This window comes from Prionailurus bengalensis, chromosome C1, assembly GCF_016509475.1.
Source record: "Prionailurus bengalensis isolate Pbe53 chromosome C1, Fcat_Pben_1.1_paternal_pri, whole genome shotgun sequence".
Classification (NCBI taxonomy): Eukaryota; Metazoa; Chordata; class Mammalia; order Carnivora; family Felidae; genus Prionailurus; species Prionailurus bengalensis.
Genome location: NC_057345.1, coordinates 35,295,200 through 35,319,395, shown reverse-complemented (window position 1 = coordinate 35,319,395; position 24,196 = coordinate 35,295,200). Strand labels below are relative to the sequence as shown.

Sequence of the window (24,196 nt, the reverse complement as noted above, 5' to 3'; positions counted from 1 at the left end):
GCTCTCTCCCAGACAGTGTCTAGCCGGACTCACACCTTCATTCAGACACACCACACTCTAGACAGGCTGAATTACTTTCAGTGTGCACCTTCCACAATTTCACAGACGTCATTCTCTCTGCCAAGGACACTTTTCTTCCTTGATGGAACCATCCTTTAATATTAGTTGGATGCCATCTCTTCCGGGAGGGGTAGTGATGTGCCTCCTACGCGGTCCCAGGGCCCCTGAGGACTCTGCTCAACCGTTTCTGCTTCGGTCCCAGCACTGGGGGCGGGGGGTGGAGGGTGTCCCTGCCGGTAAGGCTGTACTTCAATAACTGGGACTAACAATCCCAACCCCTTGGTAAAGAGCTCGGCACAGGCACCGGCGGGAAACGCCCTTACCTCTCTGGGCAAACGGGGCACGGGTTCTCGTGTGGACCGCAGAGCTACTACGGAGGCATCACCCCAGCGCCACCCCGCCACCACAGCTGGTGTCTCCCACCCGCCCGGAGACGCCTGTGATTTGCATACCCATGGTGCACCACGAAAAACCAGTTTCACGCTGCTGGAGTTCCAGCCCCACCAAGATTTCTGCGCTGTTTAGGGCATACTACCTGTTAGAAATCTATGGTCTATAGAAATTCCAAGCAGGGAGCATGAACCGTGCAGACACTGAACAACCATAAGTGTGTTAAGTGTTGTCTTGCTCTAGGGAATTCCAAGAGAAGCTGGGGAGTATGCTCTGGTTTCTCTTCAAATCGCATAAATCTTTCGCCTTTTACTAAAGATTTCCGTGGAGAGAAACAATTATGAGTCTTTACCCAAATTTTTTGAGGCCTCGTTTTGAGGCTAATTTTTATGGTTAAAAAAAGAAGTGGTCCAGCCTTCATAATACGTTGTGACTCTTATTTCTGGGTGGGTATAGTTTCTGCTTCCTAAAGAAAGATAAGTGTGAGGTGCTTTTTAGGTTTTTCTGGGAAGGTATTTCAGAGCTGGTGTGTTGGGTAACACTGTAGTAACTAGCTTCTTCATTTATAAAGAGCTTAGTTTAGTAGTGACACCAAACGTTGAAAAGGTTGGGTAGATTTATAATATCAGTGGGGAGAGCCTTGGAGAAATGGATGTACGGCTAGCCACCACATGAGTCCTTGGGTTTTAGACTCAGATTCTCCCATTTATCTGTATTTTCTCTGGCTTTTTTTTTTTTTTTTTTTTTTTTTTTGACGTTTACTTTTCAGAGTGTGAATGCAGCAGGGGCAGAGAGAGAAGGAGACAGAATCCCAAGCAGATTCCAGGCTCAGAACTGTCAGGCTCTGACTAGAACTCTTGAGCCACGAGATCATGACCCAAGCCAAAGTCAGATCAGATGTTCAACCTGAGTTCATGACCTGAGCTGAAGTCAGATGTTCAACTGACTGAGCCACCCAGGTACCCCGGCATCTTCTCTGGCTTTAACTACATACCATGTCATGGCTGGTGACCTCCATAAATTTACAGCTGGGATCAGTGATGGCCATATTCAAAGCATAAGCTTCAAGCAACCACATTTTACTCCACCCTGGTCCAAGAAGAGCTCTTGATGGATTCATACAAAACTCTCCTCTGTAACTATTCTTAGACTGTACCTCATTCCCTACCGCCCCTTTGTCCTAATCTTCCATACAACACACACAAATTGTTTTAATGTAAATCTGATCACACACTCCATTCTCCAGCCTGCACAAACCCCTCCAAATGCCTTTCTCCAGGACATGTGGTTTGTGCCCCTCGTCCTTTAGGTCTCCAGTCCTGAGTCTCCAGAGGTCCACCCTCACCACCCTGTATGAAACAACCCCACTCCCACCACATCACTCTTTATCCTTTTAATCTGTTTTATTTTTTTTTTCAGAGTACAAACTACTTCCTGAAATTATATCATACATTAATTTCTTTACTTGTCTGCTGTATGTTTCTCCTAGAATGTAAGTTCCTCGAGGCAGGGAATTTACCTGACTTATTCTCTGATGGATCCCATGACCCTAAATCAGTGCCTTTCACATGAGCACTCAATACTTATGGAACAAATGAATGGATTCATATATATATATATATATATATATATTAAATATTTTTAGATATTTAATTTATATATTGTCTAAATGTTTAGTATAGTTCTTAGGAAGGTTAGCACTTTACAAAATTAACCTTCCTAAGAACTCTATTCAATAGATTCTGTTTTTATCTCCATTTCAAAACAAGGAAACTGAGGCATAGAAAGTTTACCCTACTCAAGTCACAAAGCCAGAAAGTGGTGGAGCTAGGATTCAAACCCAGGCAGCCTAGATCCAGAAGAGACATACTCTTAATCACTGTGCTACTGATGGGGTTCAGGACATGCTACCCCAAAATATAGTATCTTGGCATATTGAATATTTTAAGCAATTTGAGAAATCAGAAGAGTCACTCTTACCGCCTCATCTCACCCTGGCCCCATCTCCCTTCTCCCTTGAAACAGGTCATAAAACCCTCAAGTGAGAGGTGCCCTCCTATACTGGAGGCAAGGAGTCATCCTTATCTCCAGAGTCAAAGGGACTCCAAGAAGAATCCAAACAGGTTTTGCTAAATTTCCCCATTTACTACACTTACCTCATACCCTTTAACCCATTATATCCTCCATCACTATCCACTCTTCATCAAACCCAGCATAAAAATACTCTGGTTTAGGGGTGCCTGGGTGGCTCAGTCGGTTAAGCGGCCGAGTTTGGCTCAGGTCATGATTTCACACTCCGTGAGTTCGAGCCCTGTGTTGGGCTCTGTGCTGACAGCTCAGAGTCTGGAGCCTGCTTCCGATTCTGTGTCTCCCTCTCTCTCTGACCCTCCCTCGTTCATGCTCTGTCTCTCTCTGTCTCAAAAATAAATAAACATTAAAAAAAAATTCTGGTTTAACCATTTCTTCTAGTCTTCATTTCCTTATGAAGGCTTTTGTATTGCTAAAACTTATATCGGTATATGTGCTGATGAAGTGAGCACACTAAAACCTAATATTGGAGTACCAGTCTGGCTCAGCCGGAGGACCATGTGACTCTTGATCCCAAGGTCGTGTGAGCCCCACGTTAGGTGTAGAGATTACAAACATACATACATACATAAATCATATTAAATAAATTTGTATGCTTTTGTCCTGTTAATCTATGTCAGTTTAATTTTCTTTTCAATTTTTTAAAAATTTATATCCAAATTAGCATATAGTGCAACACTGATTTCAGGAGTAGATTCCTTAGTGCCCCTTATCCATTTAGCCCATCCCCCTCTCCCACAACCCCTCCAGTAACCGTCTGTTCTCCATATTTAAGAGTCTCTTATGTTTTGTCCCCCTCCCTGTTTTTATATTATTTTCATTTCCCTTCCCTTATGTTCGTCTGTTTTGTCTCTTAAAGTCCTCATGAGTGAAGTCATAAGATTTTCATCTTTCTCTGACTAATTTCACTTAGCATAATACCCTCCAGTTCCATCCACGTAGTTGCAAATGGCAAGATTTCATCCTTTTTGATCGCTGAGTAATACTCCGTTGTAGATATATACCACATCTTCTTTATCCATTCATCCGTCGATGGACATTTGGGCTCTTTCCATACTTTATTGTTGATAGTGCTGCTATAAACATGGGGGTGCCTGTGTCCCTTCGAAACAGCACACCCGTATCCCGTGGATAAATGCCTGGTAGTACAATTGCTGGGTCCTAGGGCAGTTCTATTTTTAGTTTTTTGAGGAAACTCCATACTCTTTTCCAGAGTGGCTGCACCAGCTTGCATTCCCAAGTTTAATTTTCAAACCCAACCAGGGACCCTAAGAGGGGCAAGGAGAACTTTTTCCTCCCTTACACTACCTTTTCTTTCAGCAAAAGGAATTGTGCTCTACTTGATCTGCACTGAGCTTTTTCCAAAGTCACAGATATCTTTCTATATCACTGTAATATACCATAGTTTAGCCAGTCTTCTAGATTAAACCAGGACATCTAGCTTGTTTTCAATTTTCATTATCCAAACAATGCTGTTATGAAGTGGTACCATGAGTAACCACATTTTCAGTCTTGAGAAGTAATGCCAAATAACTTTCTTTAATTCATATGCAACATATTTTTGTATAAAATCCTTGAGACAGAAGTTTAACCTTATTTCCTACTAATCAACTGTCCCTCATTTTAGATTGATAGTATCTTGTTTTATAGCTCTTTTAAACTCTTTATGGAATAAAATAGCATTTAAATAAGGAAATAATGTCATCACTGAACATTTGCAGAGCACTGATTATGTGACAGAGACTGGAGAAACAAGAAATGAATAAGACACCACTCCAATCCCAGGGATCTTTGTCTAGGGAGATTCAGATCCTCAGGAAGACAAAGGGTGTAATGAATGAAAAAGGTAGTGATGTGAGAAACAAAGGCAGAAGGAAATGTAGATAAAATTAAATTTCCTCATAACCTGCAGCCCTTTGACAAATTCTTGAGGCAGGTCAACTCTAACATTCCTCCAGGAACTCCCTACTGTCTTAATGTTAATGTTTTGCTAGAGGGAAAAAAACAACCTTAGCTTGACAAGAGCAAGGCCTCCAGGATCCTGTGTGTCTTCTTTTTTTTAAATTTTTTTTAATGTTTATTTATTTTTGAGACAGAGAGAGAGCATGAACGGGAGAGGGTGAGAGAGAGAGGGAGATACAGAATCCAAAGCAGGCTCCAGGCTCTGAGCTGTCAGCACAGAGCCCGATACGTGGCTTGAACTCACAGACCATGAGATCATGACCTGAGCCCAAGTGGGAAGTTCAACCAACTGAGCCATCCAGGTGCCCCTGAGTCTTCTTTAGCATATGATTAGCATATGAAAGTCCTTCTGGAAACTTCCCCTGGCCTTCACTTCCCCCAACCCCTAAGTATATAATCAGTCACTCCTCACAACACCCCCCCACACACACACACATACAGCTCTTCCTGCCCACTGGTCCTGTCCCCATGCTTTAAAATCACCTTTTTGCACTCAACCATTGTTTCTTGGCCATCGGCTCCAGACCCCACCATCACTCCAAAACTGCATCTGTAGCATGGGGAGTCATCAGTAACCAAGAGAATGACTGTGCAGCCAGAGGACTACTGCCTTCAGAACCAGTGACTTTATGCAAAGGTAGTTGTTAAGAGAAGAGTTGCTAACATTTGGAACCACTAGTAATTCGGAGTGTCCTGAAAGTGAAATAGAGTGTATTTTGTCTGAGCAATGGGGATGTTGGGGGCTTAATAAGGGTAGTACGGCTGATAATCTTAAGTCTGGCTGCAGTGTGGGAAATGGCACGAAGAGGGGCATGGCTGGTGTGGAGGCAGAAAGACTAGCAAGAGCCTGTTGCATTAATTCTTAACATGGTACTGGGTGAACTAAAGTGAAGAGAACTGAACCAACTGGAAAGATCTCATAGGGGAGAAAAAATAATTTTCCTTCTACTCTATGAAGTCTTGGCTGAGACCCTTGTAATAAGAGACAGATTAACAAAAGAAAAACAAGTTTATTAATATGTATACCTCTTGTGTACATGGGAGATACCCAGGGAAAAATGAGTAACTCCCTGAGGTGGTCTAAAATACCTGCTGAAAGACCATCTTCAGTTAAGGATGAAAGAAAAGTGTAGGGAGGACAGTTAGGAGAATGCTACCAGGAAAAACACAGTACATAAGGTAAGGCTTGTTAAGCAGATTTCAGTGGGTGCCTTCTCCACTAAAATCTTGTGAGTTGATCATCCTTCTTTTCCTGGTACGGAGGAGACGCCCTTACTAATGGAGATTCCTTTTTTAATTATAAATTTCCCTTACAAAAGGGTAAATTCTATTCTGTTTCCAGAGCTTCCACTTTTTCTCAAAATAATCAGCTTAAAATAATCCTTGGCTCAAAGAGGCGTATTTTGGATTGGCACATTTTACTACCCTTCAGTGTCTTAGAAGGCAGAAGTCACGGGAGACAGATGTGAGGATGAAGAACAAGGCAAAGATGCAGGTTTCTGGCTTAGACACTCACAGAGATGAGAAACACGATGGGGGCAGAACTGGGGAAAGATGAGGCAGCCCAATTTTGGATTGAGTCTGAGGTGTCTGTGGGGCATTTAGAGAGCGCTCTCTAGGAGGTAGCTCTGGAATTAAAGAGGGAGTTGAGCCGAAAAACGTGGGGATTATAAAAGTAAACGTGGCAGGCCTGCGCGGCCAGAGGGCCAGGGTAGAGTCAGGGTAAAGTGTAAGGGAAATCGCTTTTGGGCCCCGCCCAAGCCCACACCCACTCCCCACCCACAGAGCCCCACCCACAGGGCGCAGAGCCGGGCAACAGTCGCCCTTCCAGCGTCCGGCTCGCAGGGCATGCTGGGGGCGGAAGTCGGCTCCGAGCACTAGGCACGTCGGGAGTTGTAGCTTGGGACAGGCCCAGAATTCCTTGCAAACCGCGGCCTTTGGTCACTTAAAGGGCAGGTCCAGAAAGCAGTGATGCTCCCGGGGCAGGGTTCCCCTCCGGCGGCGGCACGGGGCGCCCCTGGCCGCATCCCCTCTTCGCAGAGCGTGGCATTTCCACGCCTCTACGATCTGCTCCACCTGCAGGGGAAGGCCGGTCACGGCAGTCCTGCAATACTCACTCACCCGGCAGACCCTGGGCCGAGCCCCCCAACCCCACCCTCGCCCTTTTCCCCCACGCTGCTGAGCGGATCTGAGCTTGGTTCCCCGCGTCCGCACCGGGATGAGCGGCTCCCGCTGGTTCTGCTCTTCCAGGGCACTCAGCTCCGCCGGGGCCAGCAAAGCCAGTCTCAGCTCCCGCACCACCGGGGCCGCCACCTCGGCCACCGGCCGCTCCAGCACAGCCTGCGAACGCCAGCCCTAAGCCTGGACAGGCAGGAGCACCTGCCCCGCCTCCGGCCTGCCGTGTTCCTGCGCCCCAAGCCTCCTTCCGCACGCCAACCCAGGGTCCCTTTAGTACCCCCGCTCACCGCACCCACGCGTGCCCAGCTCCTGGCCGCCAGAACGAGCTCAGCCTCGTCCACGCGGAGCTTGTCGCTGCGCAACAGGGACAGCAAGGCTGGCGCCGACAGCTCCAGGAACCCGCGGGTCCGGAGCGCCTCCTGTGGGCCCACGAATGGGTCAGGGAGGAGCAGAATGAGGTCTGAGGGATTGAGACTATGAAGATGGGGAGCGATACCTGGCTGTGGGCCTCTATGAAGGCTATGCAACGCTCCTGCAGCGGTCCCAGGCCAAAGGTTACAGCAACCTAGGAACAGGATGAAGGCCATCAGGTTGGAGGCTGGAGAGACCATTGTAGTCCAGTCCTCCACACCGAGGACTAACTGCAAGCCTGTCTAGAACACCCACCTGCAAGGCCTCACAAACCAGTTCCACATCCAGCACCTTCACCACAAACTCCAGGCACAGCTGGGAACAGAAATGAAAGCGGGTTGTGCCAAGGTGTCTCCCCCTCCAAGACCCCATCCTCAGAAGCAGTGAGCCCCCCGGGCTCCTAAGCAGCCACATGCCCAAGGTGACCTCCCAGACCAAGAGAGGCAAGAAATCACCAGGGTCTGAGATTTGACAAGCCTGAAGGGACTGGACACTAGCAGCCTACTTTGGGTCCAGCAGTCTACCTTCTAGCACATTCCCCACAAATGAAACTAGATGAAAGCCACGTGAAAATCCACTCTCCTTCTCTGGGGACACTTATCTTGTGTCACTCCTGACTCAAAGACCTTTTTGTTTTAACCAGAAACTTGAATTTCACCCATGACCTCTCCTTCTCACTCTCACATCCAGAAAAGCACTGGGTCATGCCAGTTCCACTTCTCTTAAAGTCACGGGCTGCCACTGCCTCTCATCCCCATTGGACTGTGGAGCCCTTCCCATCTCTCCCAATCACTTATCCTCTTAGCTCCAAATCCTCACTCCCTTACCTGAAACTTCCAATGAATTTCCATGCCCTCTGAGTAAAAAAAAAGTCCAAATTTTTTAAGGTCCAGTATGATTTAGCCCCCAGCACTGTCTCCAGTCTCATCTGTCTCTCTCCTCTCACACTTAGTCCAGCCACACTAAATGGCTCACTAGCTCCTTTTGTGCCTCTGTGACTAGAATGCCACCTTTTCCACTCCCCCTCTGAGCAAACCTCTACCTATTCTACTTGATCTAACACAAATGTTTCCCCTTCCAAGAAGTCTTCCCTTCCTTTCTCCCCTATGGCAAGACTAGAGAGACCCTCTGTAGAGTCTCAGCACCATATACCCTCATTTATCACACTTCTTATAAGAGTTTTCATGTGTCTATCTCTCTTTGAAGAACAAGGATCAAGGCTGATTTATCCTGGCATCTATGGCACCAGCCATAACCCCCGCCATATGCCCCCACAGCACACACAGGGCATGTACATATCCATTGCACATAGGCACACATAATGCCTATTTACACAGAGAGATATCCATACTTCTGTGTTGGAACACGTTCCTCTCCAGGCCAGAGTGTGTGTGAGGCAGGGTGTGATCTGAGCCCATAAGAAGCAAGAGAAATGAGACAAGGGCCTGCCACATAAACCTACCTCTCGCAGTTCCTCCAGCCCATATTCTATAGCCGCGGTCAGCACCTCCAGCACCTGCAAAGTAGAAGGGATGTGGAAGGGAGTGTCTCCTGCCCCTCCCCCTCCCTCTCTCATCCACACCCTTGCCCAACAGGCTCACAGAGTGGCGGTGCAGCCTGACGCTGTTGGTGTACAGGAACTCCAGCACTGCCAGGAAGGCCTCAGCTGGCACAGTGCTTAGCACCACGGGGCTAGGCATGCCAGAGCCCAGCTTCGGACCCAGAAGTCGTTGGAAGAAGTTGCATCTACAGGCCAACAAGCACCGGTGGGCAAACACCTCCTGCCGTTCTTGACCGACCACAAAGCAAACATCACTGTGGGAAGGGAAGGAGAGAGCCAGGGAAGAAGAGGCCAGAGTCTTGGATATAACTCTAGGCTTTGCCTTTGCCTACTCTGAGCTTTCATTTCCTTATCTGTCATATAAGGGACAGGGCTTAGTCCTTCCAGCCAATGGTCTGGAGTATACACACAGGCCTGGATTCTAGTCCTAGCTTCATCCCATGGTGCCTCAGGCAAGTGACTTATACCTTTGAATTTCAGGTTTCTCATCCATGAAATGGGATAGTAATCCCAAACCCTCAGGTCTTAGAGGAGGTGGCTATGCTTGATCACTGAGGGGACACCAAGGCTGATGCAAGATTGATCTTACATACCCCTCTTCTCCCCAGCCTGACTCTTGAGGTAAGGGAAGCTCTTCTTGGCTCCTCCTCCATAGACTGCAAACTCAGCTTTTTTCAGCCTCCTCCAGGCAGGAGGGGGTGGGGGAGCGGGGGTGCAGAGTGCACTGGCTGCAGATAGACATGGCAGCAACGCACCATCATGAGACCAGACCACATTTTCCATCTTCACAACCACTTCCGGCCCCAGCCTCTGGGCCTCCCAACAGCATAGAGGGTAGGAGGCAGGAAATGAAGCTTGGGCTTCTGGAGCCTCCTAGTCCCAGGTCCAAGGCCAGGGGTTCCCACTACTCAGACCAGACTGTAATCCCCAAAGCAGTAGGGTCATGGGAGTCCTCAACCCTTAGGGAGGCAGTGGGGACAGAAAGCTACATTCTAGTTCTCCTGACCAGCCCTGCCCCCATATTCTATCCCTGGTTTCAGACACCACTAGCATCCTGTGCAGTGAGCCCTAAGCAGCACCCTTGAACTGCTTCCTGCCGGAAACTCTGGCTCAATCCCTTGAGTTTTGTTCCTCTTGTGAATCCCCAGTTCCCAGAACAGGGTCATCTGCTCCTCTGCCTCCCAGGGAGGAACTCAAGTCACATCCCATCTCTCAAGATCCAGGGGGCAAAGGGCTCCTCTCTGCCAGGAACCCAAATCCACAAAAGAAGGCCTTTGCCCAAAGTCATACCAGTTGCTCCGGGCTCCAGCCCCCACTGCCTCCCCCTCTTCTCCCCCTGCCCCCACTTCTGGCTCTCAAGACATCATGAACACTGAGTGTTGTAACCTGTAGCCATTCTCCACACTTGACTTCCCCAGACTGAGTTCACCAGGGAGGAGGGTCATCTCCACCTCTTCTGTACCCAAGGCTTCCTCAGAGTCATGGGACCCAGCAGAGCCAGCTAAGGAAATCCCACAGACAGGGCCCACCCCCTCACCTGTATTGGGGATTGTTGAGAAGGCTTCGGAGTGCTGTGGAAAAGGGTGCAGCCTCCCCGTGCACAACCAGTCCTGGGGTCTCCATGGGTGGGGTGGGGCAGGGGAGCAAGAGGACAGAATAGCCTAGGAGACCTGTTGTCTGTTGGTCTGTGGGAGGTGATAGGTGGGCAGGAGCAGGAGGCCTGGCTAGGCCTGGGAGCTGGTAAGGAGGCTAGAAAGGCCTGAGAGGGAGGGGCAGGAGCTTGGGAAGCCTGTTTGCTGAGAAGCTGAAGTTTAGGGATGGGGCAGGAGAGGCCCAGGTTCCTTAAGAAGGCATTAGAGCCTAATGGAAGAGGCCAGAGGCTGGGCTTGGGGATGGAGAGTCAGGGAAGGGGCCAAGACAGGCTGAGGGTGGAGCAGACTGGACTGGGGAGGAGAGGCTGGCAGAGCATGAGGCCCCAGCTGGGAGCCTGCCCAGGCAGCAGTGGGTGGGAAGCCTGTGGGTTTCCATGGAAACTGGAGCTCAGCTTGAGAGGCCCCACCCATCTTCCACAGGCCCAGGGAAAACTTCAGCCCTCAGAGGGGCAGGAAGCTTAGTAGAGGGTCTTAACACCCAGACCCCTGCCTGCCTTGGATTCAGAGTTCTAACTCCCTGACCCTCCTACTCCTTTCCTCACATGCGCACAGGGTCAGGATCAGGTTAGCCAGGCCTGGGAAACCCCCCTCAATAGGGAAATTCCTCACCCTCATGGAGCTTTCAGGGCCCAGACTGGCTTGTCTGGGAGGGGGCAGTCCTGTCCCTCCCAGAAGGAGGTCAGGTGAGGAGGTGTCAGCTCTGACAGAAGCGTCATGGCCTCTGGCATCCCTAAAATGCAACCACAGTTAGGGGGTTGGCACTCTAGGCACTAGGGCACAGCAGAGGTGTGGCCAGCTGGAGACAAGCTCCAGAGCACTTGGGTCAGCAGGGGTCAGGAGGCTGGACTCTGGTTCACTGCCAAGTCTAGTCACCACTGTTGCATCAGGTCGGCTCCCACCAGCAGGGCTAATGGGTCTCCCCTCCCCCTGCACACAGCCCTGAGCTGAGGAAGTCATCCAAACCCCACCCCAGCTCTGCACAGAGAGCGGAAATGTTTGTCCTTGTTGAGGCTAATGGGGAGAGGATAGAACCATGACGTTCTTCTTCCTGTGGGGGAAGATCCTGATTCCTGAACAGCCACCCCTACAGCCTCAAGGTCTCCCCATATACCAGGCCTCTGCAACTTGCTCACAGCTTCAGAGCCAGCCTTCAGAAGGGGAGAAATGGACAGTGGCTCAAGAGCCCTGGTGTAGGGGAATACCAGAGCCCCTCTCTACATCTGCCCCCTCAGTACAGGGGTTCTAGGCCCCTGTTATCTCCTCTTGCCTGATGACCCAGGCACCCCGCACACAGCATGTACTGTGTAGTAACACTTCCAAGTTAAGCCAGAGCCAGGACTGGAAGGAGGAAACCAAAAAACAGGAGTGCCTTCCCAGTAACCCAGGGCAACTCCACAACACAAGGGGCCATTACCTTCCCGTCTGCCAGTCAGGCCAGCTGGGTGAGGAAGGGCTGTGGAGCTAGGAGAGAGTTTGGAGGGCAAAGGCTGCAGGTGACTCAGTTTCCTGTGGGAGTTTCGGGAGAAGAGGGCATTCATCCCAGAACTAATTCTGGAGGTAGGGCCAGAGGCCAACTGGAGAGGGTGGAAGGAGCTTCCTGAGTCACCTGCCTCCATCCAGCCTGAACCAATTGTAGGAGAGATCTTTGTGCCAGCCACCCTAGAAGCAGGTAGGGGTCGAAGGTGTCTGGATTCTAGACACAGGGCTAGAAGGATCTGTGGGGTTGAAGGAGTTGGTCTGTCTGTGTCTCCCTCTGGTTAGGGGTTTGAGGCACCACTATCTAGGCTGAGGAAAACAAAGGGGAGGTTCATCTCCCTTCTGCTGGAGAAGTCAGGTGGAAGAGAGAAAAGGAGGTGTATTTATTTAGAGCTCACTTAGCTAACCTCCATAGTGCCCAGGGGAAAGTGGAGCTCAAGGGGACAGGGGCAACCCCAAGATGATAGTCTGAGCAGCATCGCTTATGTCCCTAACAGCCCTTAATCCTCTAAGCACCTAGGAATCCACGCAGCTGGGGACAATTTGATTCACCTGTCCCAAAAACACAGGTAAGAAGGGGTTAGGGGGTAAAAACCCTTATCACGGAGTGAAAGACTGGATGTGGTACAGACGGCCAGTTTAGGCCATCCTGTCTATGTGTGGGTCTTCCAGCCGGCAGGTCCATGGCTGGCAGGTCTGTGCCCCCAGGACGCCAGGAGGAGGATACTACCAAAGACCCCGGGCTGAAACTATCACCAGTGAGGCCTCCAGGCCACCTGCCCAGTATTGAAGAGGCCCGACTAGCAAGTCTGGGCCCGGCCTCCCGCCGTGGCTCTGTGCTGGGCCCAGCCTCATCCTTCTCACGCCGCAACTCGCTGGCCGGACCAGGCGTGGGTCCTGGGGGTCGGCGACCATCTCTGGGCCCAGTTCCTCTTTTGGGCTCAAGGGTTAGCTTCTCTGGGTTGCCCCTAGCGCCCGTGCGTCAGGTGGCACCCTCCTACCGCACAGAGCCAGCGCCAGGGGAGCGCTGGGAAGCCTCGCGCTTACAGTGCGCCCTGGAGGCAGCGCTGGCGGGGAGGCTACACAATGCGTGCTACTCGGGTGTGGAGGCCGGGCCTCTGGCTCAGGAGCTGTGCGAGTTGGTACGCGTGCGCCTGCGTGAGATCAGTCCCCCGCGCTACAAGCTAGTGTGCAGCGTGGTGCTGGGGCCGCGCGCCGGCCAGGGCGTGCACGTGGTCAGCCGCGCGCTCTGGGACACCGAATGCGATGGTCTGGCCTCCGCCGCCTTCACCAACGCCTCGCTCTTCGCCGTGGCCGTGGTCCATGGGCTCTACTACGAGTGAAGAGGCCTCCAAGTTATGCAAAAACGGTTTATTATCCCAGGAGGAGGCCCTCCCTGGGGCTCAATCCCAATAAATAAATGTCTGTCAATAAATAAAAGTGGTCCATAAATAACGTCCCCTAGCTGGGGACTAAGGCTCAGGCTTTTCTTGGAGAAGGGGTAGGAGGCTGCCGAGACAGGCAGACTCCAACCGCAGTAAAGCTGGTCCCTGATTCCCTGGGGGATTCGGCCCACAGCCCCCAGTGAGGCACCGAAGGGACAGGGAGGCCCACAAAGGCAAAGGCCAGAGCCTTACAGGCACAGGCCTCAGCCCTGAGGCTTTAGGTCAAGGCCTGCTCTGCAGGTTGGGGCCTAGGCTGGGCAGCGGTCCCGGAGCAGACGCAGAGCATAGCGGAGCCGCTGCCGCAGGTCCGGAGAACAGCCCAGCTGCCGAAGGTGGGAAGCGAGGTAAGTGCAAGCACTGCGATTGCGGGCCACAAAAGTCACAAGCAGGGGCTCCCAGCCACTGAGGATCAGTTTCGTGTGGTCGCCATAGAAGTTCACCTATGCACAGAAGGGTAGCACTGATCAGGGCCTAGGCCCCAGGTCCAGTTTCTTTCCCCAGCATAGTGGGCCTCCTAGACCTTGCCCCCAACTCCAGGAGGGGTTCTTACCTGGACAGTACCATCACTAAACAGCATGAGTAGGGCCTGATCAGTCTTGACCCACTGCAGCAAGAGTGGGGGGACAGGCATCTCCACTTCTTCCACACTGGGCAGATCACCACCCTGGGAGCAGGAGCAGGTTATTTGTCTGACACTAGTCAGGCCCCTCCCGATTAATGTCTCCCTGAGAGGTCTAGCCTCTAGCTCTTAGTCCCCCAGCCACTCCTGCCAAGGGGAATAGGAAGGGATCAGGTTGTGTTAGTCCTCAATGTGCCCCACTCCAGTCCACACACCTTCATGAGACGCTGCTCCATGTAGGAGGCAAAATATCGTAGGACACCAAGCTGAGGCTGCAGGGCCCGAGGCACAGAACCCACAGAGAAAGAGAAGTGTTTTGTGCTGGTAGGGTTGTAGTGCACAGTCCTAGAAGAGAGGAGACAAGAGGTCAGAGAGAACCCCGCACTGGTGCCCCTCCCCGAGAGACCCCAGGACACCCAAGTGCAGAAGCACACAGCTGCTGGGCACAATGGCCTGGATACAAGACACTCCATAACAGCACTTACTTTCTGTTGGCTGAAAGGGCCATATGTGTGCCATTGTTGAAAAGCACAGCCACACGGCGGCTGGACAGTTGATACCCAAAGCCAAATTTGTTGGAGTAGTCAACCCACTTGCTGACCCATACCAGAGGCTCTGGCTGTGCAAGGGGAGCTGGGTTCTGTTCCGCTGTCATGGAAGAGGAAGGAGTGAGGATCTGTTCCCAACATGGCAGCCAAAGAACTCCCACCACCATTCACCCATACCATACCCCAATCTCACCTGGGGGCATGAAGGCCAGGCAGTTTCTCAGAGCACAGAGGGCTGACTCCACCACTGTGGCCACAGTCAGACCTTCTTCAAACCCTAAAGGAAACAGGGCACTGAGAATTAGGCATTAGTTCCCCAGGACACAGGCCATGACCACTGACCTCTGACCACTCCTTCCCTCTGGTCCCTGGTCTCAGCCCCAGAAACTTCTAACACTTCTCATCCTCCTGGCTCCTCACCATCTCCACTGCTTGCCAGTGTCCCACGGGGTGAGCTGTCCTCAGGTGCCATCTCTACCAAGCTGAGGGGTGCTGGACCAGAAGCTGCTGGAGCCTGGATGGTTGGGTAGGAGAAGGAAGTGAGATAGGCCTCAAAATCCAAATCCTTGAGAGTCCATGGCCCAGCCTTGCCCTGGCAGCCAGGGCACCCCAGGTCAGCCCTGCCTGGCTAATGAGACACAGCCAATTAGGCTACCATGAGGCTAGATGCTTCACTAGCTTCTTTTATCCCAGGCTTCCTGCAGCTGCTAGGGTGAGAGTGAGTCAGGAAACACTACCCACGTGAGTACCTCACCTCAGGCCTGGCATCTTGATGCCCAATGGACGTCCGAGTGAGGCCATTCACCAAACCGGAGACCTCGTCCCGCTCCTCAGGATGGTTCTTACCTGGGTGGGGGAAGATATAGCCCTCAGTATCCTGCCCACCCCGCAGGCTTCCTGTAGGGATGATACAAATGGGCACATGCTCTCTCCAGGGGTTCAAAGGCACTCACACTCAGGCCCCCACAATATATGTAACAAGCCCCCCTGCCACTTTATACCCTCAAACCCACTGACATCGCAGACTCACTCTTCTTCTTCCTGCCAAAGAGGCTCTTGGTAACTTTGACAAGCAGAATCCTAGCTGGGTTAAGGGGTATCAGGTCTGGGACTGTCACACAGCTGCTGACAGGGAGCCGGTCGGGGGTGTAGCCCTGAGGAGGGAAGTCATGTGAGCAGAGAAGGGAGGTCCTAGGGGCCCTGTCACCTACCCCCCATTGAATCCCCTGGGAATATGCAGACTTGACTTCGGGGAGCCACAGACCTTGGTAAAGAAGTCATGGCGCAGGATCTGGTCAATTGAGGGGCGGTCTTGGGGCGAGGCTCGAAGGATGGCAGCCAGGAGCTGCCGGGCAGGCAGTGAGAGGCTGGCAGGCAGTGTGTAGTGAACCTGTTTGATGCAGCGATAGGTCTCCTTCAAGTCAACTGTCTCAAAGGGGGGACTCCCACACAGCAGTGTGTACCTGTGAGGTAGAGATAAGGGGGTCAGGAGTAAAGTGGAAGGTACACCCCATGCGTGCACCCACCAGTGTGTAGATGACCCTGGGACTCACATGACACAGCCCAGGGACCACACGTCTGCCTCAGGGCCATGGCCCTGTCTTTGCAGCACTTCTGGAGCCACATAATTGGGGGTGCCACAGATGGTTCTGAAAAGGAGTAGGAAGAGAGGAGAAGGTTCAGACCCAGCCTGGCTAGCCACCCCCACCCTCATCCCTGCCCCCACTGTGAGTCCAGACAAAGCAGCTGCCTGTCACCAAAGGCCAGAGAACTCCTGCTTGTCCTGGGACAATGGATGCTGGAGATGGCAGCTGAGTCCCCGCCCACCCGCCTGGCCCAGCTGCTCAGCTGCTCTGCAGGATGATGGGGGGCGGTGTGGGGGGGGGGGGGAGGCCCTGACCCCCAACCCAGCTCCCTCCTCCAAGGCCAGCAGAGTCCATCACTGATCCTTTCCTCCTTCCCCCACTCCCGTCTGTCAGACACCCACACAGGCTGTCACCTCCTATGGTCTGTGCCACACACACACCAACACCAGCTGTCATATTGCCCCAAAACACTCCTCTGTCACACATGCTATCTGTTGTCACTCACACCCAGTCATCATGGCCACAGCAGGGTCTTCTTACACAGGATGTCATGTCCTGCCATTCCCACACTCGGTCTGTCTCACACACACATTACTTATGTCACCTTCCCCCAGCCACACACAGGATCAAACATCTCCAAGAATCCTTACATCCCCGTCTGTCTCAGGGATTCAAACACCAACAGGACCCTCAGCCTTTCCACCAGTCGTGGCTGCCACCTCCACCTTCCCCCACACACAAACAACCGTCATCCCTCCCCATCTATCACACACACACATCAGTCAGTCATCATGCCTCCCACATACAAACTCACTGTCTGTCACGCACGTCATCTGTATCACACAGACTGTGGCCACCCCTCTCCTCAAACACTCACTTCTTCCTATGTTCCGGGGGTTCCAACCGGGTTGCCAGCCCAAAGTCCCCCATCTTCAGTTCCATGTTCTCAGTGATAAAAAAATTTCCTGAACAGGGGGAAAGAGGCGTGTCAGACTCCTTTCTCTCTGCGTCCTCAAACCCCAATCCTGCTGGCCCAGGATTCTCACCCAGCTTGAGGTCTCGATGTAGGATGCCCCGCTGGTGCAAGTACTTGAGTCCGGAAAGGATCTGGCGCAGGTAGTAGCGCACCTCTGGCTCCAACAGGGTGTGCCGGGCCTTCCAGATGTGGGCCAGGGACTGCAGAGAGCCACTGCTTCAGCCCCTGGCCTGCCCTCTTTGACCCTCCCTCCAACTGTGCTCGCTGAAGGAAGAGACAGGGCTCCAGCTTTGGGTCTCAAGGCCCCTTTCTCTCTCCCACTCCCATTGTCATCGCTCACCTTTCGGCTGCAGAGCTCCAGGAAAATGTATATGTTGTCAGCATCCTCAAAGTGGTGTGAGAAACGCACGATGTGGCGGTGCTGCAGGCCGCGGTGCAGCTCAATCTCATTTAGGATCTGCAATGGGGGCGCGGGGTGGTCATCCTTCAAGGGCTCGCTCACTACTGTCCCCACCCCACCCCTGATCCGCTGGGCCTGGGGCCCACCTTCTCGCGTTGATGCGGCTTGGTGATGCGGCTCTGTGAGATGACTTTGACAGCGTAGGCGTTGCCGGTCTCCGTGTCAGTGGCCTCGTAGCAGCGGGCAAAGCCCCCCTGTTGGGAAGGGGGCATCAGGCAGAGCGCTCCAGGATAGCCAAGTCTGGCCCGCAGACGTCCCCGCACTGAGGGCAAGCGTCCCCGCGCCGAGGGCAAGCGTCCCCGCGTCCCCGCGCTGAGGACAAGCGCCTCCGCCCCAGCAGGCGCCGTCCAGAAGGTCGGCAAGACCCCCCACCCCTCGCTAGCACTCCACCCCACCAGTTCACCTTGCCCAACAGGCGGCCTTTGAAGTAGGTGCGGCCGCTGCGCGGGTCGGTGATGAGGCGCCCTGAGTCCGGCGCCGGTGGTCCGGCCAGCATCTCCAGATCAGGTCCCGGCGAGGCATTCTCAGGCGGCCCGGGCCCGGCAGGGGGCGCGGGCGGGGCGGCAGCACGCGGGAAGGGACGCGGGGATAGGAAGCCGGCGGCGGGCTCCATGCAGGCGGTGCGTCGCAGCGCGGGCCCGGCTTGTTTCTGTTCCGCCAGGCCCGGGCCGCGCGTGGCACTGCCTGGATTTGCTACGCTGCGCTCGCGCCCGAGGGAGCCCGGCGTTTTTATCAATGAACGCCTGTCTCCTCCCCGGAGTTTCGTCATTAAGAGCCCGCCCCCTTCCAGGCGACGAGTCACTCAGAAGGCACGCCCCTCCTCAGGTCTTACGTCACCAAGAAGCTCGTCCTCCCACCCAACGCAAGTTCAGACCCAGCCTCCTACCCAAGCCTTAAAGAGGCAACTCTGCTGGTAGGCACCAAGCATGTAGGGAGCAGCCGTTTCTCCGTACCCCTAGCCCCACGCCCTGGTGACCGAGAGTCCCTTTAATGGAGGTCTCTTTCTTTCCCCATCCTTCGGGGCTTATGCTGAAGTCCGAAGGGGGCTGCGTATCCGGAGTCTCCGCCAGGCGACTAGATGGACAAGCAATCCTGGCGGGAAGGGAGAGGCAGGGGCGGCGCTCGCTTTCGCCAGCGGGAGTCACCAAAACTCCCCTTTAAGGGCGCGAGCCCTTCCGCTGGTCCCTTGCCCTCGGCCAGAGCCCGCGGGCGCAGCCCGGTGCCACCGCCTTTAGGGCTTGGGAAGAATTGCACACTCCGGAGCCTGGCTTGGGACGGGGAGGGGTGGGTAGGAGACTGCCACTCCAAGTTTTGTGGTCAAACAGAGACCAGCATTCAAGGTTTTTATTATGTGCCAGGCCGCATCTTCTACAACCCTCTTCCACATTCTTTTTTTTTTTTTTTTTTTAATGTTTATTTTTGAGAAAGAGAAGGCGCCCGCGCACAAGCTGGGAGGGGCAGAGAGAGAGGGGGACAGAGGATACAATGCGGGCTCTGCGCTGACAGTAGAGAGCCCAATGTGGGGTCCCAACTCATGAACTGTGGGATCATGACCTGAGCCGAAGTCCCACGCTAACCGACTGAGCCAACCAGGCTACCCTCTCTTACACATTCTTGAGGAACAGGTCTCCAGTTCTGGTAGGGTCCCCTATTACCCTTCCCTGAAAACTCCCACTGCCTGGAGTCAGCAGCCAGAGGCCAGAAAGTGAAGAATGAGAATTGGATTTTCTCAAATCTAGCTATGGACAATTGGGCAGGTGGTTCTGGAGCCAACTGGACTGCTGGACCCCTAGTTCATGCCTGGCCTTTCCAGGGCCAGAGACAGAGAGAGGTGGGGTCTTAACCCCTCTCGAGTGTTTGTTCCAGTTTCACAGGCTTCCCCTGGCCTTTCCCTCTCATTTCTCTGCCCTCACTCTGTACTATTCAGTCAATTATTAAGCCATTCAATCCTCAAAGATTTATTGAGAGCAACTGCTAAGTGCCAAGCACTGGATGAATAAGACTGGTCAAGGTTGCAGCCCTCATTTAGTTTACATTCTGCTTGATGGAAACAGACAATTGGCAAGTATGCCAACAAGGTAATCGCAGGCTTTGAAAAGTTATGAAGGAGGTAAACAGAAAAGTAATCAAAGAGCTTGCTTTAGAAAGAGTAGCCAGGAAAGTCAATAAATACTTATTGAGTACCCAGTTCCTGTCAGTTTTATCTCCCCAAAGATAAAAATCTCTGAAAAGTACCCACTTCCCATGTTCCCCTCACAGCCTAATCTGAGTTGCAGTCTCTGGTTTGGATTATTGCCACAGCATCTTGCTGGTCTCCTTACCCTTAGTGTCATCTCCATTTCATCCTCCTTCCATGTCACCAGCCCACCCAATCCTTCATCAGGCCCACAAAGTCCGACTTCTCTACCCTTGCCCTTCATGGCCACTGATGGAAGAAACCAAACATCCTGAAATGTGGAGAATTTCTAGTTACTCTCAGGGGGAGTGAGGGGTGAGGGGTGGGCCTTAAGTACCATACTCAGGAGTTTGACTTTTATCCTACAAGTTGACAATTTTCCAGTGGGGAGATGGTAGCAGTGGGCCAGAAAGGACAGATCTGTGGGGAAAATGGAGCTGAAGCATGTGTAGTTTGAAAAGGCATATTTGATTTTGCAATTTTATATTCGGAAAATAAAGTAAAATGTCTTTGTACTAGTTTGGTAGGGTTGCCATAAAAAAATACTACACACGAGGTGGCTTAACCAATAGAAATTTATTTTCTCATAATTCTGGAGGCTGGAGGTCCAAGTTCAAGGTATTGACAGGTTGATTCTGTTAGAAAGAAAACCACAGACCTCAAATGGTGTTACTTGGGCCAGGCAAAGTCGCTATGCCAGAGCTTAATACCTAACCTAATTGCAGTTTCAATCTCCCCCAGAAATATAAATTTTAACCTGTCAGGAATTTTCTGATAGGTGCCAATAAATCTTGCATAGGACCCTCTCCATCTCCCAAAGAAAGATGAGGTGATCTGCATGATAAGACCCCCTGCTCTTCCTCCTAAGAGAAAGTGACCTTGCAAGAAACAATTCTTTATTTTCTTTTGCTTCTTTCTTGCCCCACACTGCTTCCTATAACAACTTTCCATTTTGTACAACTCCTCAGAGACCCCTCAGCTTCCTAGATGGGATGCTGCCTGATTCATGTTTTGTTTAATAAAGGCAATTAGATCTTCAAATTTACTTAGTTGAATTTTAAAATTTTTATTATTAAAAAAAAATTTATTTTGAGAGAGAGCAAGAGCACACGGTTGGGGGGGGGGGGGGACAGAGAGAGAGGTAGAGAGAATCCCAAGCAGACTCTGTGCTGTTAGTGCAGAGCCCAATGTAGGGCTTGATCCCAGGAATTGTGAAATCGTAACCTGAGCTGAAAGAAGAGTTGTTCACTTAACCGACTGAGCCACTTAGGTGCCCCAGTTGAATTTTGTTTAACAATTTCTTCTGAGGACGCTCTCTTAGTTTGTAGGTGATAGTCTTCTCCCTCTGACTTAATAGTCTTTCTTCTTCTTCTTTTTCTTCTTCTTCCTTTTTTTTAGTGGGTTCCATGCCAAGTTGGAGCTTGAACTTACAACCCTGAGATCAAGAGTCACATGCTCTACTGACTGGACCAGCCAGGCACCCCAGTCTTTTTTTTTTTTTTTAACTTAAGTATAATTGACATACATGTTATATTAGTTTCAGGTATACAACATATGGATTTGCCAATTCTACACATTACTCAGTGCTCACCACCATAACTGTAGTCACCATGTGTCACCATACAACATTTTTGTAATATTGACTATTTCCCTATGCTATACTTTTCATTGCTGCGTTACTTACATATTTAATAACTGAAAATTTATACCTCTTAATCCCCTTTATCGACATGATCTTCTTTTCTGTGTGTCCTAATCTCTTCTTCTCATAAAAACACCTAATCTCTTCTTCTTCTCAAATCAGATTAGGGCCCACCTAACAGCCTCCTTTTAATTTAACTTCTTCTTGAAAGGTTCAGTCTCCAAATACAGTCACATTCTAAGGTACTGGGGTTAGGACTTTGTATAGGAGTCAAAATTTTACCTCCATCCATCTTAGTCTTCAGATTAAACTCTCCAACAAAAACATTAACAAAAGAAAAACAAACAGAAGTTTATTAACATGTATAACTTATGCATGCAGGGGAGAATGGGAGATACTGAGGGAAAAATGAGTAAGTCATGTTGTTTAGAATTCAGGCTTAAATACCATCTTTTTTTTTTTTAATGTTTTTATTTTTTATTTTTTTTATTTTTGAGAGAGACAGAGCATGAGCAGGGGAGGGGCAGAGAGAGAGGGAGACACAGAATCCAAAGCAGGCTCCAGGATCTGAGCTGTCAGCACACAGCCTGACACAGGGCTCGGACTAAGGAACGGTGAGGTCACGACCTGAGCTGAAGTCAGATGCCTAAGCAACTGAGCTACCCAGGCGCCCCTTAAATACCATCTTTTTTTTTTTTTAATTTTTTTTTTTTTTACGTTTATTTATTTTTGAGACAGAGAGAGACAGAGCATGAACGGGGGAGGGGCAGAGAGAGAGGGAGACACAGAATCGGAAACAGGCTCCAGGCTCTGAGCCATCAGCCCAGAGCCCGACGCGGGGCTAGAACTCACGGACCGCGAGATCGTGACCTGGCTGAAGTCGGACGCTTAATCGACTGCGCCACCCAGGCGCCCCTTAAATACCATCTTAATAGGGAAAAGGGAAGGGAAATATAGACCTCTTGGGGAAGAGTAAATGATTTCTGGAAAAACTGAATGGGTTCTTAGAAGAATGGTTGGGAGAGATGATCATTTGTGACAAAGTTTGTCTGGATATGGTATACACTTCTAGTCTCGTCTCCTGTGATATAAGAAGAAACTCCCAGGAAGGGGATTCATTCCCATTGAGTCCTTTTAGAGATCCATCTTTAGGCAGATAAGGGGAGTTCAGAGAAAGCTTCTCCCTGCACTTGCTGTTTTGCATGTAGCTACAGTTCAAAATAGTCAATATGCCTAAGTGGCATATTGGGTGCCATATTCTGTTACTCTTCACCGTCTTCTCCCCCTCGGAGGTTATCAAGGTTTTTGAGCCCTCCTCCAGAGGCCAGCACACAAGGAGGAGATCCTGCTGGATGTTGTAACTGAAAGGCCTGGAAGTTTCCTCTGCCTCCTCCCTCAGTGCAATATATGCTACCATGAATAAATCTTATGCACCTACCATGCACCAGGAACTGGGCTAAGCATTTATGTTACGGACTGCTCACGGTAGCCTTATGATATGCATGTGATTATTGCCCCCATTTCCCAGATGAAGAAACTGAGACTCAAGGGGTTAAGCTGCTTACTCAAGGTCATATACAGCTACCAAGGGGTAGAACTAAGATCTGAATCCAAGATGTCTGACTTCACTATTCACCATTGCCTGACTTTTCTGGGGATCATTGGTTCTCTGTCCTTGTACCTGTCCTCCTTCTACACTGCTCCATGTCTCTGTGTCCCTCTTATTAGTGTTCTTTCTCCTTCCCCCAAGACTCTCACAACCTCTGCCCAAGCTGAGGTTTTTCTGAATTCTCTGGGTCCTCGTCCCCCAGAGGATTCTGTCAGGCTCCTCTGCCCCTAGTTGAGCACATGTCCCACACTCCTTGCTCCCTTGGCAGCTCAGAGTCAGAATCTCTTCACAGTGTCAGGTCACAGAGATCAAGGGAGTCTTTCAAGAATGAGAGCTGCCAAGTAAGGTTAGAACTGGGAGGGGGCTGTTGGAATAAGCAGTAAGATCACAGGTGTCTTTGGTGGGTGCAAAGGTAGAAGTGCTAAAGCCAAACCAGACAGATGCTAATAGCTACAGTAGTGTTTCATACTTACCATGTGCTATTCTGAGCACTTTCTAAATATTAATTCATTTGATATCCACAACTCTATGAGAAAGGTATTATCATCCCTATTTCCCCATGGGGAAATTAAACACAGAAAGGTAAAACAGCTTGCTCAAGGTCACAAAGGTAGTTCACAGTGGAGTTCAGATTTGAAAATCTGGGCAGTCTGGCTCCAAACTCCATGCTGTAAACTGTCAAGCCATATATCCAACTCTGGGCTGTGAAGAGGGGAGAGGGTCATTGGTGGGTAGGACCAGAAGAGGGTGAGAGGCAAGAACTAGAGGAATGATAAAGATGGGTGGAGTAAATGATTTACAGGTGGAATGGTTCCCTCTCCTGGACCATAAACCAAAGGGATTTGTCAGCAGCTGGGAAGGGAGATAAGGTGACTCGGGAGGGAGGGGCTGGGTGGGGATTGGGGACTGCCCCTTCCTGGAGCAAGTCTTCTAGTCCTGTACCTTTATCCATGGCTCTGTGGGAAATTTCACAGCCCAGTGATCCAGAGTGTTGGTAACAGTCAGGAAGGTGAGGGCCACAGAAGTGAATGAGGGCAATGATTGAGATGCAGCAGCCTGGGATGCCCTAAAGGAGTATTGACGGAAGCTCCCAGGACCTCAGAGCCTGAGTTCCTTCAGTCCCAGGGCCTGGGTGCCTAGATAACTAGACTCTTTAAGTGGTATGAAGCCCAGAATGCTCTAGGAAAGCCACAGATCAGAGCTTGGGAAGGGATGCATGGCCATGATGGCTGAGTCCCCAGAGCTGGTATCTCACCCTCCCTGGGAAAGATCCTTGGTATTCCAGACCTCTGGGACACACACACACACACACACACACAGCCTGAGTCCAGTTCTTTCCTCATATTGACATCTCACC

The 24,196-nt window shown here is 51.1% G+C and overlaps 3 protein-coding genes and 1 non-coding gene across 4 annotated transcripts; 2 read left to right on the top strand and 2 right to left on the bottom strand.

Annotated features, from left to right (window-relative positions):
- Positions 1–718: 718 nt before the first annotated feature.
- On the top strand, positions 719–832 carry LOC122482208. Its single transcript, XR_006297014.1, has one exon. It is a non-coding gene; the product is annotated as a U5 spliceosomal RNA (small nuclear RNA).
- A 4,658-nt stretch (positions 833–5,490) lies between these two features.
- On the bottom strand, positions 5,491–10,694 carry BTBD19 (BTB domain containing 19). Its single transcript, XM_043574764.1, has 8 exons — positions 10,188–10,694; positions 8,691–8,904; positions 8,552–8,605; positions 7,345–7,404; positions 7,175–7,243; positions 6,966–7,097; positions 6,715–6,840; positions 5,491–6,576 (listed from the first exon to the last, which is right to left on the bottom strand). The coding sequence occupies exons 1-8, from the start codon at positions 10,271–10,273 to the stop codon at positions 6,442–6,444; spliced, it is 876 nt and encodes a 291-aa protein (XP_043430699.1). The 5' UTR covers positions 10,274–10,694; the 3' UTR covers positions 5,491–6,441.
- A 1,767-nt stretch (positions 10,695–12,461) lies between these two features.
- Positions 12,462–13,121, top strand: DYNLT4 (dynein light chain Tctex-type 4). Its single transcript, XM_043574765.1, has one exon. It carries the CDS (start codon positions 12,462–12,464, stop codon positions 13,119–13,121), a length of 660 nt encoding a protein of 219 aa, XP_043430700.1.
- Positions 13,122–13,134: 13 nt separating this feature from the next.
- PLK3 (polo like kinase 3) lies at positions 13,135–18,207 on the bottom strand. Its single transcript, XM_043574762.1, has 15 exons — positions 17,816–18,207; positions 17,499–17,606; positions 17,293–17,409; positions 17,023–17,152; positions 16,854–16,941; positions 15,944–16,039; positions 15,655–15,853; positions 15,421–15,544; positions 15,145–15,236; positions 14,811–14,904; positions 14,584–14,667; positions 14,328–14,490; positions 14,058–14,187; positions 13,774–13,887; positions 13,135–13,663 (listed from the first exon to the last, which is right to left on the bottom strand). Exons 1-15 carry the CDS (start codon positions 18,179–18,181, stop codon positions 13,472–13,474), a joined length of 2,097 nt encoding a protein of 698 aa, XP_043430697.1. The 5' UTR covers positions 18,182–18,207; the 3' UTR covers positions 13,135–13,471.
- Positions 18,208–24,196: the final 5,989 nt, after the last annotated feature.

Bases quoted from the DNA above. Each gene is read 5' to 3' on its own strand.
- BTBD19 (XM_043574764.1), bottom strand. From the start codon at position 10,273: ATGGAGACCCCAGGACTGGTTGTGCACGGGGAGGCTGCACCCTTTTCC. The intron at 8,905-10,187 runs GTGAGGGGGTGG...CCCTTCCCACAG, and splicing joins CTCAACAATCCCCAATACAG to TGATGTTTGCTTTGTGGTCG. The intron at 6,841-6,965 runs GTGAGCGGGGGT...TGGCGTTCGCAG, and splicing joins GCTGGGCACGCGTGGGTGCG to GCTGTGCTGGAGCGGCCGGT.
- DYNLT4 (XM_043574765.1), top strand. From the start codon at position 12,462: ATGGCTGGCAGGTCTGTGCCCCCAGGACGCCAGGAGGAGGATACTACC.
- PLK3 (XM_043574762.1), bottom strand. From the start codon at position 18,181: ATGACGAAACTCCGGGGAGGAGACAGGCGTTCATTGATAAAAACGCCG. The intron at 17,153-17,292 runs GTGAGCGATGAC...GGCTCTCTGCAG, and splicing joins TGGAGCTCTGCAGCCGAAAG to TCCCTGGCCCACATCTGGAA. The intron at 14,668-14,810 runs GTGAGGAGCCAG...TGTTTCCTTTAG, and splicing joins ACTGGCAAGCAGTGGAGATG to GGTTTGAAGAAGGTCTGACT.